Source organism: Dermacentor albipictus, chromosome 6 (genome assembly GCF_038994185.2).
Source record: "Dermacentor albipictus isolate Rhodes 1998 colony chromosome 6, USDA_Dalb.pri_finalv2, whole genome shotgun sequence".
In the NCBI taxonomy this organism is placed as follows: domain Eukaryota; kingdom Metazoa; phylum Arthropoda; class Arachnida; order Ixodida; family Ixodidae; genus Dermacentor; species Dermacentor albipictus.
The window spans coordinates 19062199-19077135 of record NC_091826.1 but is presented as its reverse complement, the minus strand read 5'-3'; the positions used below and the strand labels follow the sequence as shown (position 1 = coordinate 19077135).

The window sequence follows — 14937 nt, the reverse complement described above, 5'->3', positions numbered from 1 at the left end:
GAACCCACGATCTCGAGCTCGGCAAACCAACGCCAAGGCCACTTAGCTACCGCCGCGGGTCATACGGTCAATAGCGTAAGCCGACATGACGGCAAACAATTTTGCTTGAAGTATGGAGACAGTCCACAGACTATCTGAATCCATCTTTATCAAGTACCGTCACAGCGGCATCACGCAAAGGGCGGCAACTAGGAAGACGACGACAAACAGTCGGTCAAGCGCGTGGGCCACCAGCAGCCACTCCCTGGCCCGCTCCTGGCCCAGCCTCGTGACCGGCTGCTGCAGGGAAGGGTCATCCGCTCGGGCAGGTGGAGCGGTGTGGGCCGCTCCGTGTCTCGTCACGTCGAGGTGGCAGAGGCAGAGCGCCGCGGCGGCCGGGCCGGTCAGCAACCGGACCACGGAAGCCGGAACCTCCACCGGAAACAGCACGTGCTCCGACGTCACGTTGAGGAACGCCACGGCGATCGCGGTGACCACGGCCTGCAGCAGCATGGCGCCCTCCAGGAAGAACACTGCGAGCGGTGAGGGTGACGTAATATATTCCACCCGCAGTGAGTGAACGAGTCAAAGTGTTCACAAGAAGATGGCAGTTAGCGTTGCAGGAAGCGTCGTTAGAAACCGTCAGCTTTCAACGAAGTGACAGTTATGATGACAAATCGCCCTTTTCAGGACATTGCACTAACAGCCGGAAGAATAGTCGTCGCGCGTTGCCTCTTTTTTTTATGTTGTTCCTTACTTATCTTGGGTGGTCTATAGGAGTCCCCGAGAAGCGGGACCAGTCTGCGCAGCATGAGGGCAAGCAGCAGCATGTTGATGCAGCACAGGGTCAGGCGCCGGCTAGAGTTGGCGGGCAGGCAGAAGACGAGAAGCATCAGCACCACGGACGATAACCAGGGCAGGGTCACGCTGAACAGGTACTCCGAGGAACGCCTCCGGAGCCGGAACGTCAGCTCCAGATACGTCCTGTGGTTGCGCGCGCGAACAACACACACGAACAATGCCCAGATTAATCAAGGGCGTCTCGGTATTCTTCGGAGGCTCGTTTATCACGTGACCCAGCGATCTTTTGAGTCAGTAAAAGGTAGAATGGAGTGCAACAAGCGCGATTGTAACTTAACGTGTGTGTAACTTAACGTATGTGTGCGCGTGCGTGCGTGCGCGCGCGCGATTAAACTATTCACCTATTATTCATTCAACTATTCAACCATTCAAAATTCAACTATTATTCATTTTTCTTTCGCGCGTGAAAGGCAAATGAATAATAGTTAAATTTTTTGAGAAAAGACAGCGGATGGTCACATACAAAGGCGTGGGCACGCTGAACGGTGATTATGACGATGACAACTAGAATGATTATGACGATCCGAAGCATCTTTTTTTAGTAACAGGGCGGTCGGCTATGCCCCGAAGCGAATTCTTTGAAACTGTCTTGTGCAGTTAAATATTTTTAAATATGTTTGTACTCTAAGCTACACTGTACTATACAGAAAGTTCGCTTCATGTTTTCCCTAAATTTGCGCCAGCAATCTCTACAGAAGTTTCATACACATTTTCCCTACTTTCCCCGAAACGCAAAGACTTTGTCAAGCCAACTGCTTTCCGATTTATTGCTGGTTAAATCCTTGGACATCTCCGGCCTTCCAACATAAATTGTTCATGGTTTCTGCCCAATTTTCACTCGAAGTGCACAAGTTGTCTTCATGTGAATTTTTTTTCTATATCTACGCATTCTCAAGCATCGTTATCTGACTTCTACCAGTAGGACACTGAGCTTTGAATTATCACAAATATTTTCCTTTCTCGTTTCATTTTTCTTTCCTATTTCATATTGTTTCATAGATGACCTCTTCGTCGCATCAAGTAGTCCTATAGGAACGCGCGCTGGAGCCAATACATATGGGGAACATGGGTTGTTGTTCGATGGGTAAGCGAACAGATGAGTGATGGAAGGAATGATTAGTGACTGAGTGAGTGACTAGGATAACAGAGAGTCAATTGAGACAGATATTCTTTGGGTGTGATAGTGAGCCATAGGCTTAATCAGTTACCAGTTCTCATGCGGGTAATTTGATGACTCCTGCATGCTCACACCCCCCCCCCCCCCCCCCCCCAATAAAGACGGCCAACTTTAATTAGGGATTAGTCATGCTACTTGAAAGATAATGGCATCTCCGAATATCAATAACGATTATCACCTGTTCAACAGCTGACCGCTGCCCCATGCCGGGAACACCGTCACTTCCCACTGGTGGTCCTGCCAAGGCTTCAAGGCCCAAGAAACAAAAGACCAAACAACAAAGTTTACCTCAAATGGTCATAATAAAGCAACGGGACAAATTCATTCAATCATCAAGCTGTATGTCGCTTGTCTGTCTACTATTGCTTATTCGACGTCTGAACGATAAAACCTAGACTGTTGGAGCTGAAATAGGGACGAACATTATGGCTATAGCATTAAATGTATCGCTAACACTTCATATTGCATAACTAAGTATATGTTGTCTGCAAATTCTCTTTCTCCGGCGTATTACATTGTAATGCTTCGTGTTGCGCTGTACTATAATGAATTCTAACACTTTGTGTTAAAGGCTGCCTTATACCCAGCTATGTCACCTTTTTGGCGTAAATGTATGTGTTTCTTTTATGCGTTGCATATTGCTATCACTCAGTTCAGCCCTTGGGCGCGGCCGGGCAGCCACCATTGACCTTTAGCGCAACCACGTGACGTGACGTCACGACAGCCGGAGGAAAAGCTGGGCCCCAATTCGCACAATATGCAGCGCATTCTTGGCTTAACCAAGCTAAGCCTGGCCATTTTTTTCGTTGACTACGGAACGGTCGCAATACCGCTGATTGTAACTGGCCCAAAATACTAGCCTAGAGCCGACTATGGACCCAAACGCCTTTTCACGAATACACTGTAGAAAACGTATGAAAAATAAAAAATCACTATTGTTTAAAAAATTGAGATCGCATCTATACGCAATAAAAGTAGCTTCTGCACATCACTGCTCTTTTATTTGAAATTTCATTTTAGTTTCAATTTTCAATTCAGTGCTTCGCATAATGGCCATAGTTCTCGAAAAAAAAAATGGCTGTGGCTTAGGTAAGGTTAAGCCCAGGATGCGAAGCATACTAGCCTTTATTTTAGTTGTTGAACCACTGTTTAGCCTGGTGAACTGCTGTTGCTTGGCTATATTTGGTTCGGCTAGACGAAGAAACAACTCATGCATTACTGCTTCGCCTTAAAGAGTGGAACGCGACAGCGTTCCCGTCGACCCGCCAAGGGGTGTAAGACAATGGGCTACAGGGCAGCGACTACGCGCCCCGCATTGGACGCGGTGAGCGTCGAGCAAAGCAGCGTTCGGCGCGGCAACGAAATGTGCGCCTGAGCAAGCGACGCACGCCTTAGAAACAGCGCGTTTCTAAGGCAACACCGCATTCACTAGAGGCGCTTTTGTACCCCTTTGAAGCATCGTACTCGTGGCTCAGTGGTAGCGTCTCCGTCCCACACTCCGGAGACCCTGGTTCGATTCCCACCCAGCCCGTCTTGCAAGAGTTGAGCCAAAGCCACTTCTCCTCTGTCGTGACGTCACGGTGTCACGTGGTTTCATGGTCACCGCCGCGCCTGAGGAGCTGGGTTGAGCCCTCGTAATATGCTTCGCATAAAAAATACAACATGCAAATGGAGTTGTCCCATTGTCAGCGACTGCATTGGAAACTACAGTATTTTTACGCCCAGACGGTGCTGCGCTGTTTGTCATGCTATTAGACAAATTGCGTAAAGACGTAGCTATATGTCTTTAAGTCTAATACGCACATCTGTAGCAGTCAGGGCGTTCTCGGCCAGGTCGGCCACGGTGTCGTACTGCTGCATGTCGTCACTGTAGACGAGCGACGAGAAGCGTATCTTGCACGTGTGCGCGTCCCCGGGGAAGTCGGCAAGATCCATGGGGCACGGGACCTTGATGCGTGCGTACGGAGACTGCAGCATTGTGACAAGGCAGCGATTAGTGGGCAGTTACGCGTCGTTGGTCGGGCCTTAACCATGACCTACTTAAAGAAACACTACAAAAAAAGAGAAACTTTCCCAGATGTGTCCCAATCCACAAAAGTCATACGTGATATAGACGGCGAAGCAAATTAATAAAGGGAAAATGAAAAGGGACGGGGAGGAAAAGGGCTGATGAATGATGATGATGGTATAAGGAAGAGATGCGTATATACAAATTCACAGAGTTGTAGCATCTCTAAAGCGGTGCGTCCAGGCCAGTGGCTTGGAGAAAAGTATAGCTGCACCAAGTTTTTAAAAATTGCCTGTGGTGGATAGCACAATTCTAATCCTTGATCCAAATTACTCGATCAGGTGGCCATTACTCCTACGAGAACTCAAAATACTTAAATAGTTAGCATAATTACGTTAATTACCTTTTTTTATTGTTAGCTTTACGGCAAATATTTCAGTCTACGAATTACAGCCGGTAAGTTCGCAAGGCGTATCCACTTGGTACGAATTCTTCGGACTGCTTCAGTTGGCACTGCACCACCAGTTCGCACGAAATTCATTGGCGTTCCAGTTACTTTTTTTAAGAAAACGCTGCTTTATTCATTGAAGCACAAACGTGTCCAACTCGCACTCGCATACACCAAAGAGATGTGCACTGTGAGAGAGAGAGAGACAGAAGAAAGGGGAACGGCAGGGAGGTTAACCAGATGGTAACATCCGGTTTGCTACCCTACGCTGGGGATATTCACTGTGATTACCTGAAATATCTGGCCGCTGTTTTGTAGGTACACTTCGTTGTACTCGATGTGAAAATCTTCTGGATTGCTGGGGGAGGGGGGAGAATAAAGGGAAAGAAGGTTTGTTTCAAACAACATCGATTGCTAATATTCACTTCCTTTCCTTATTTCACAGACACAGCGCCGACTGGCAACTGAAACTTTTGATAAAGAAACACACGTACACAGCCACAGCATGACAGATCAACTACAGCCCGAGTTACTGCCTTCGACACACCGGAGCTAGTGGAATGCCTCGTCTTGGTGAGGTTTGACACCAGGCACCAGATGGTGCCACGCCCACTTATGTCTTTTTTTGTGTGTGTATGCTCCCGTGTGTTAAACTTAATGTCTTCAACTCCCGCACACTGTGTCGTTACGCACAGTGATTGCATTGAACACACGTAAGGCACCGTACGCTGTTATATATCTGTCGAACAACGGTCGCATTTATTCGACGTCCTCTGTTCTTTATACGACGGACGGTTTAAGTGCGGTTGCGGAAACCTGTTGGGCCACATCAAGGAAATGCCCGGCGAACGCCTAGTGAAGACATTTCAGGCTCTGGAAGAGGTTAGTTTTGTTTTGTTAGGTTGTTTGTTTGTTTGTTTGTTTGTTTGTTTGTTTGCTTGCTTGCTTGTTTTTTGTGTTTTTTGTTTTTTTGTTTGTTTGTTTCTTTCTTTCTTTCTTTCTTTCTTTCTTTCTTTCTTTCTTTCTTTCTTTCTTTCTTTCTTGAAGAACGAGAACTATATACGCCACATCAGAGTCAGGAAACTGAATACGCAGCTAAAAACTGGAGCTACCCCTTTTCCTGTGTAGCACACGCCCGCACATTCCAGACACATCAGTATGATAAGTCATCGAGAAAGAAAAAAGAACTAACCAGAAGTGTGGCATACGTATCCGCATTAAAAATTAAGCATTCGCGCCCTCTGGGCAGTAGAAACACTACGCGCGCACACGTCAATGTCATTTTGTTCTATAAGCACTAGAAGCAAACACTCTATGTAAGTATAGTTTCCGCAAGAATCCAGAAATCAAAGCAAGTTGTTTAGGCTGCTGTCCACAAGGAAATTCAACAGGGCTGCCAAAGGAAAGAGATGACTTGGGATGGGTGAACGCAGCCAAAGAATGAGGTCTTACGCATTCAAGACCGACAAATCCGGTGTCCAGATTTCACCCGCCGGAATGTCCAGGGAAGTGAGACCCCCGTATTCGCTCGAGTTCCAGGAGAGGGCGTCGTCTGTCCACACCTGTACGTTCGAAAAGTTTTTTTTTCGTTTTTATTGCGATAGAAATTATACTTATCACACTCGAAACATCGTCTGTCTGGCACAGTATCGACGGAACACGAGTCTCCCGTGCTTGGCAGGTTAGGTCTGCAAACCCTTTTGGTATGTTGTTGGGCGTACGTTTCAATCAATGCAGTGTGGCCAATCCCCCTCGCGGGTACGAGTCATGTGTTGAGGCAACAACACCAACAACAACAGCGACGACGACGACAACAACAACAAAAACGACAACAACAACAGCAACAGCAGCAACAACAACAACGTTCTGCTCAGTCGGCTCCGAAGCTGAGCCAGGCCGTCCGCTATACCGCTGCTGGCATGAGTGATGTAGGCACAGACGCCATACAGAGTTCGTGCAGCGCAGCTGTGCTCATGCAGTGTGGTCTGAGTGGAACAGACGGCAGCCTTCAAGCAGCGAATGCCGTCGATTTTCCTTCGATCTCGCCTCGTACCGGTCCACACGTTACCCTCCAACCTCCTAGCCAGAATCATCACCGCACACACTGCCGCGCAACATGCGCCCTGAGCACAACGCTGGGCGCAAACAGCCAACAGTGAGATACCACCCCAAACACCCTACTATACACAGATGCCCCTATAGACACCACTCCCGCGAATGAACAACTGGAGCAGCGGTTAACGCTTATCACGACACCCACCACGGTAACCTGCATCTCCGTACCTACAAACAAATATCAGAGGTCTTACACTCTTGACAAAATTATTCCTCAGAATTTTGATAATGGCAGCCCACAAGCAAATGTCATGAAACAAAACACCGACGGCACATGCCTTTTATATTAGATATTCTCACCCCAAAATATTAACAGTGCTAAACAATAACACAGATTAAACCTGAAAACGATGTAATTTTATTGGCGTGGCTGTGAAGTGCCTCCTAGCTAATATCCAACATTGGAGACGGCAAAATGTGACGCGAGGAACAAAACAATTACAGATTACAAGCAAAAATAAACCACGAAATGAAATTGCCTATCGAAGTGTGGTATACCCAAGTTAACTTTTTTTAAATTTTGCAATCATTCATAACTAGGCTTCAAAGCAAGCTCGGTGCTCCGACGCAGGTTGCGTTGCTGGCTGTTCGGTCATTGACATTTAGTACCGACCCCGCCACCGTACGAAAACTGTTGCGTAACTCCCTTTAATAGCGTTGGTTTAATTTAGATATACAAGAACGTAACGTGATCAAGCGTGGAGAGGGGAGTGTAGGTGAGCGGGCGTCTCGTCATATATCAGCCCAGTCGTGAATGCGCATGGTTGCCCGCGCGGCTGAGGCAACCTGTGGCAGGTACAAAGGCCAAGGGTGAGCCGGGATGACTGGTGGCTTCGTGCGCGCTGTAAACCCCCGGGCGTTTGTCGCCGCCATGTCGCGTTCTCGGGTGTGACAAGCGCAGCCCGCGGTGACAGACGACAGACGGCGTTTAAAGCGCTGCGGCAGAAACGCTTTCGTCCGTCTGCTTCGACGCATTTTATTTAGAGGCTCGCGAAAGCTCGCCAAGATGAAGTACCACCGGAAGTTGTCGGTCGAAAATATCACCCCTAGATGCAACTGATCTTTCGCTCTTTGAACGCCGTCGTGGCTGATGACCGTTACGGGCAGGTTACGGAACGCTTTCGTTGCCGAAAGCCAATTTTTATACACATCCGGTCAACAGGTTCACTTGTATGTAATTAAATCACATAATTTAAAACACTGCGCGCGTGTGACTTTTGAGATGCACCCAATTTTGTGCAAATTTAAATTTAGCGTCTTATGTCGCCATCTCATGGCAACAGGAAAGCATGCGTTTGACGTTTTGCACAGCACCGTTAAGCAACCTATATGCGCCCACATCTCGCTCAGCACATGCGTTAGACACAACTCCACACAATTCATACGGACAACATTCAGACATAAGAGACAATTTCTACTAAATATAAAATTGGTGTCCCATATAGTTCTCCAGGAACACCGAGATAATTTGTTCATAACGGCTTTATAAGAGTAAAACACGTTGTGGGGCTAGTTAGTGCATAGCTTCCAATAGCTGAAGCGCCAATAGTGACGGCACATAGGAAGGAACACAGACAGGACAAGGCGCCTTGTCCTGTCTGTGTTCCTTCCTGTGCGCCGTCACTATTGGCGCTTCATCTATTGAAAGGCTGTATAACACTTTCGAGTATTTGCCTAAGGTATTTTTCCCCCAAAGACGGCAACTCACCTAGGCACATGTAACCAGTCGTACTGATCATCTATAAAGTTGCCCCTATTTTCACGAAATTTCACCACGGTATCAGACTCAGTTATAAATCTTCTTGGATTGCGTTCGGAATTTTGCCCTATTTTCAGAATGTCAAACGCCGCACCTAACTCACGCACTTCGAACTTCGCTTACATCACCCGTGAGATGTATCCTATTATCCCCTTCAGATTTACGCAAGGTACCTGGTTTAGTTCACCGAGGACACCGGTAAAATCAACTACGCGGCTTGTATTAAGCATGAAAATAGAGAGAAAAGTAGTATTTACTAATCACTTGTAAGGCTCGCAAATAAACGAGGAACGTTCAACTTTCTCCCCTGATTTTATCCATAACGTTGCTCCCATTGCGCCTAACATGAACTCGGTCACAGGTATAGTTGTCGTGGGACAATCGGAAGTATTGCGGCTAATGACAGCTTAATCATTATTAAAATTTGTAATTATAAGACGCATGTCTCCGACATGGTGGTTTCTCATCTATTAGTGACAAATCTCGTTTGTGCCGCTGAGACCAATGAGAAACGTCGGCGCAGAGCACTCGTGTCACGTATTAGTAATCAATCAATAAATCAATCAATCGTTCAACCAACCAGTAATTTATTTAGTGTATAGTAAGCATAGTATTTAATATCACATGATATGTATTTACTATTTTACTCTACGTAAGTGGTGTACGTGTGTTTTTACACAATATACTCACAGCAGAATGTCCGAATGTGGAAAAAAAACTAGCAGATAAAATTCAAAGACAAGGAAAACTACAGAGCGTACGTTCATGCACATCTAGTTCTTTGTTGCGGAAGGCACATAGGCACATGTATACGACATTGCAATACAGACACGCACAGATGCAATGGTGAATCGTCAGTAAAGGCAGAATTCTAAATGTCTGCTAATCGAATCGCAGTCACTTTTTTTTTCTAGAATAGCGAATCTGTCAATAGAATGCCTTAGAGATAACTTCGTCGAATTCGATAAGACTGGCGCGAATTCACGAGCCACCATGACGCAACTTTTTCCGCGCATATTTTAATCTCGAGAGAGAGAGAAAAAGAGAGAGCAGATGATAAAGGAAAGGTAGGGAGGTTAACCAGGACTGAGCCCGGTTGGCTACCCTACACTGGGGAAAGGGAAAAGGGGACTGAAAGAATAAAAGAAGGTTCCGATTGCGCAGGAGCACTCAGTGCAGTGACATCGCAAATGAGCAAGCGTCCTGTTTTAATTTGAGGAGTCGTGTTCCACCATTTTGTGATCCATCTATTAGGCTAATAAAATGTGAACGGGATCTGATTGGCAGACACCATGGATTCCACATACGCTTACGATACACTCCTGCATCTGCGCATGTCTTAATGGCAAAGATGCATACCAAGCATGTTTTCTTTTTAGAACACATAGAACTTTAAAATGTTGCCTGGGGCTGATAAGAAAATTCTAATCCTAGAATTTTATTGCTCGAAGAGGCCGATATTACTCGCAGAGTAAGTTGAAATGCATATTCGAGTTATTAAAAAAATCACTGAATATGTGCCTATAGATTACTTTCAAGCACATATTTAAGTTCACGAATAGTAGATGCTAAATCGACAAGGTACATCCGGGCAACATTTCTGACTAGCCAAAGAGTCGGACTTCTAAAGCATATTCCCAGTCTACTTGGCTGAGGTATACTCAGCTGAAACGAATTCCAATGATGGCCCCTGTTTCCAGATATGCATCGTCAAATTCGTGGAAAAAAATGCATGGTTATCACAATTACTTTTCTTTTTTTAAAGAAAATGACGTTTTATGCATTGAAGCACTAATGTGACTGCTTCGCCAGTGAATTTGGCGGAAATTTCTGGAGTTCTCGAAACTAGCGTCAATCTGACGATTTATTTCAAATTAATGGTCCTTGCGAGCTCACCGGCAACAATTGGTAAATTGCAATGTGTCGTAAAGCAATTACCTAAATACTTAAATAGAAAACGTTTGAAATAAATTGAAAAAAACATTTTTATTTCTTCCGCAAGAGTAATCGAGCTCGAGGACTATAATTGTGCTATTTGGAATAGGCGATTTTTAATTCCCTATGGCCTAAAAGAAGCACGCAGCATATAATGTGTTTTGCAGCGTAAACAAATAGTCGCAACTAGGAAATTGTTCTGTCGTCTTCCAATAGTATATGAAAGCTTCTTGCACTTCTTTTTTGCAGACATTGACAGGAATTCACGGTGCAGTCCGGAACTGTGGCTCCTCGTTCTACGTCGTATCTGTGTAGCACGCATTTACGTGTGAATAATCCTATTTTTTTCTCTCAAATTGTTCTTCTACTAATAGAAATTGTATTAACAACAGTGATGGGCTATCTCTTCGGAGAATTAAGCCTTATTAAACCAGGAAAACTGAGACTTACGAGCAACAGTGGCCCAACAACAGTCAGCCATCCCTCTTCGAGTTCCTGCGTGGAAAACGAATTGGGAAACTAATACCTCTGAGAACCCACAAACAAAAAAAAGAACACACGAATTACCGTGAACACTTAAACCCTCGATGACAACAGTCAAGAAGAAGCAACCACGTGCAAGCGGATGATCGGCTTTGCTTTTATTGGTCAAACAATTAGAGTCGCACTAAAGATACACGTCAGGTTACGCCTACTTGACAGGTTAGACATAGGGAATTGCCAACAGGTGAACGTATTATGTGCAGCTTGTCACTTACGCTACGAGCGCAGCAAGTTCACGAGGCCCACACTTACGACGCTGACGATGTGGCGGTGAGGGAAGGACGCCTCGACCAAGGTGGCCGTGCTCTCGTTAGATGTAGGGACGGGCCTCAGTGTTTTGTCGTACACGTCAGCGCTCAGGAGCTTCTCGTGGAGACGCTCGATGTGCGTCTGCATCTCTTGTTTCGGTGTCTCTTCTGGAAAGAAGTTAAAACGGCCTTTTGCATATAGCGAACCAAAATAATCGGGGATCCGAGTCGTTCGATCATATGCGAAGTGACGGACCTTGCTAGACAGATAAAGCATAGTGGAAGTATAACCGCTATGTTTAATTGAATTGCAGAAATAGTAAGTCAAAGGTAAATAAACGTGGGCGAAAAGATTATTTGCCGCAAGTGGGGAGCGAACCTGCACCCTCCGCATTACGCGTGCGGTGATTTACCAATTACGCCACCGTAACGGCCATCCCCTCGCCCATTTTTTTCTCTCTCTCTCTCTTTTCTTTAAGGGTTCGGGCATTAAATTAGATCTCGGAATATTAACCAGCTCCGCTACCGGCCAAGATAGCGGACGTGAAACGCCCCTTGAACCGCAGGGGTCACGTGCAACAATAACGCGCCCGTATATATTAGGAAGAAAGCATGAGCAAAAAGCGCAAGTGTGTAATGCTTGCGACCTGGGCTTCTCGATACCGCATCTAAGTGTCTAACTGTGTAATGATAATTGGCTAATTGACTCACGTCTAATACAGCGGGCTCCTTCCTGCATTACACTTTTGTGTTTGCGCCCTTACCAAAGCCCGACGTTTAATTCTGGCTACGCAGACTTTAATACCGACCCGCTGTGGTGGCCTTGTGGCTTTCGGTGCTGTACTGCTAAGCACGAGGTCACGGGATAGATTGCCGGCCACGACTGCCGCATTTCGACGCAGCGAGGGGCGAAAACGTTCGTGTACTTAGATTTGGTTTCACGTTAAAGAACCCCGGGTCTTCCGAGTTAATGCGGAACTCCTCCCTGCGACGCGCTTCATAATCAAATCGTTTTTGACACCTACAACCCCAGAATTTGTTTTTTCTTTACTTCAATATCTATATTTAAACAAGGTGTACTAGCGTGAAAATGAAAGTAGGGTTATGGAGCGACCTTTCAGGTGCGGAGTTCAGCAAACAATTACTAATCGGTAAATATTATGCTAAATCATTTTATTCGATTACCATTTCATTGCTACATAATTCGTTCTTATTATTAGAATGTTACTTTGTAAGTATTTTATTCAATTGACATTGAATTCATTCAAAATTACCCTTTTTGTTCGAAAAAGAAAATGTTGAACAACTTGTTTTAGAAATCAGGCTCATGAAGAGGCACTTTACGGTTACCTAGACTTAACAACGATATTGAAATACGAGGCCTGTATCCGACCAGTGGACGGGCTCGATAAGCCAGCCATGTACGACTCGCTTCTGGCCTTCACTGAATATTCTAGCGTAGTGTTTAGACTGTCAGGCCTATGCAGACTGACTAACATCTGTGTACCGGTCCCTTTCCATCCTTTCTCATAATTTACAGAAGCTTCTTAATTCACCTTCTTGCTGCAGCGAATTTGGTACATGCTTATCCTTGAAACGCAAACAAAATTCCATTCGAAGACCATTTTGTTTGATTCTCACGGGGTACTTCTGTTCAGACATATTCATAGTCAAGTTTGACACGCAGTCAGCCAATTTCGCATTCAGGGCTGTGGATCCAGACATAACGTCGAGCCATGAGGGAACGTCAACGTGATGGAAATTGAAAAAGTCAGTCGTTGCTAGTCTTTACCAGCCGAAGACAACCCTAGTGAGTTTTAGGATAGCCGGTTCTAATGTATCGGACCTTGCCATCGACCAACATTTAAAAAAAGAAAAAAGTTTTTGCAAGGACATGCATCGAGCAGTGGTTTAAGGATCGGCCTACATACTGATTTCCTTACATTGCTTCCGAGCTCGAGCAACCGTGAGTTTCCTCACGAATGAAGGTGTCTGTCCTGTACAAAATCCTATCCGAAGACAACTTCACTTCTTGGAAAGCATATTTAGTGCCAGCAAACAAGGACGGAAGGGAGACGACACCACAATGCGCTATAGCAATGGGAATTTGTGGTGTTATGGCACTACCAATGGCAATGCTAAAACTTCACTTCGTCTGATTCTCATGTGGAACTTCTGTTCAGACATCGCATCCGCAACGTGCCACCAAAAGGCAGTAAAAAGAACAAAAACGTTAGAACTCTTAAAAGAAGTAAACAACTTACCCGAAGGAAGGAGCCGCACATTACAGATCAAAACAAAGAGAATCTGTAGCTTCATCACGTCCTGCCCTGCGAAGATCAGTTTCTCTCGGCGCCGATTTCTTCAACGCGGACTGTGGGTGCTCGTAAGGGATCCCTCCGTCAGGGGGCGGTACTGGAGGTCCCGCGCTTCCTTCTGGAGCAAGCTGGCCTTTGCCTTCTTGTCTTTCGTTTCGGATGGCGCTATTTCGGTTTCAGTGGCCGCGCGCCAGTCCACTAAGTCGACAAGTTCAGACGTCGACGTTCTCTAAAAGCTAAATTTCGCCTTTCATATCTTTCTATCTATCGTCTTTCAGAAGAGACCTGTATGCTCCATCACATATTTCCTCTATGATCGCATAGGTATATATGGGAAAATACGGGCTTTCGTAGACGCAAGACTGCGAGTCGGCCTAGTTGGAACAAATTCATCTTAAAACTTATTGTGCGCAACAAACAGGGACTAAGAATAGAAGAAACACAAGGACGAGCGCTTACTAACAACTTACTAACAACTGAGTTGTTAGTAAGCGCTCGTCCTTGTGTTTCTTTTATTCTTCGTCCCTGTTTGTTGCGCACAATGAGTTTTAAGATGAATTTCGTCGATGATTCCAAATGATCATGTGGGACTGTGGATATCGGTCATCTCGCCTTCTTCAATGGGCCACGTGGCATCCCATTCCAGACGTATCTTACTCCCCTTCTGGCAAAGTGAAACTTAAACAGACATATAGAACATCGATGCTCCAAAGCAGGTTAATGCTCTAGATGTCTAGTTATTCGCGTGTCATTGCGTTAGCCGTCTAAACGTGTGTGGAAGTAATCCCCGTGATCAAAACAAACTGGCAGTAAATAAGAGCCAGCAATGAACTCTTCGCGCTTCCTGTTCTTGTCTTGTTTACAAGACTATGTTAATGTCTTGCGAGCGTCCATGTGCCCGCCAGGCAAAAGCACACTGCCGTGCTAAAGACGGAGTTCAAGGAAGCCCACGCCCGGCTCCAGCTTTAGGATCTGAGCATGTGTTGGTGGGCCAGTTGGTTAAGCATGATTACAAAGACGGCGCCGAATAAAACAACACACGAAGAAGGGGGACACGAGACAGCACGTAGGCGCCTACGTGCTGTCTCGTGTCCCCCTTCTTCGTGTGTTGTTTTATTCGGCGCCGTCTTTGTAATCAAGCTTTAGGATGGTAAACTCTTCCGGAGCTGCAATACGACCACTTTTTCCGGCTGATTACTTTGATAGGTTATCGCTCTGACAAAATCGCTCGCGCGTGTGCGCACATTTATTGGTGTAGAAATATTCTTTCGCTGCGCACTGCACGCCTGGAAGAACAATGGTCGTACTGGGACAGCTGCGCACGCGTGCTAGAATTTTTTACTTAATCCTGAAGCAGCACAAAGCGTGATCACATTAATGGGGCGGCCTGCGATACGTGCATTCCCTAGGAAGCTATCGTGCGATGAACCATCACCAAGACCCAGCCGATTAAGCCGGTTTTCCTCACGTTTCTCGTCAAATCCTTGCTCGAATCTCGTCATTCGGGCGACCAGCGTTGTCGGCAGACGAGGATCGTCACTATGGC

General features: G+C 45.9%; 1 protein-coding gene and 1 long non-coding RNA gene across 4 annotated transcripts in view; one reads left to right on the top strand and one right to left on the bottom strand.

Moving 5' to 3' along the window:
• Positions 1-128: 128 nt before the first annotated feature.
• Positions 129-14937, bottom strand: part of LOC135896320 (neuronal acetylcholine receptor subunit beta-4-like) — an 86361-nt gene continuing 71552 nt past the window's right edge. Inside the window, exons 1-9 of one of the 3 annotated variants that reach the window (XM_065424686.2) lie at positions 13338-13471; positions 11078-11241; positions 10733-10777; positions 5926-6035; positions 4765-4831; positions 3821-3985; positions 2196-2263; positions 737-963; positions 129-512 (exon numbers count right to left, since the gene is read on the bottom strand). In XM_065424686.2, the coding sequence (XP_065280758.2) occupies positions 160-512; positions 737-963; positions 2196-2263; positions 3821-3985; positions 4765-4831; positions 5926-6035; positions 10733-10777; positions 11078-11241; positions 13338-13392 (1254 nt within the window). In that variant the 5' untranslated portion in view covers positions 13393-13471 and the 3' untranslated portion in view covers positions 129-159. Of the gene's footprint in view, positions 513-736; positions 964-2195; positions 2264-3820; positions 3986-4764; positions 4832-5925; positions 6036-10732; positions 10778-11077; positions 11242-13337; positions 13472-14937 lie in introns of those variants that run through there. The other 2 variants (XM_070540039.1, XM_070540038.1) reach the window with 2 other exon arrangements.
• On the top strand, positions 382-2349 carry LOC139060826 (uncharacterized). The gene is made up of 2 exons (XR_011515058.1): positions 382-521; positions 2207-2349. It is a non-coding gene; the product is annotated as an uncharacterized lncRNA (long non-coding RNA).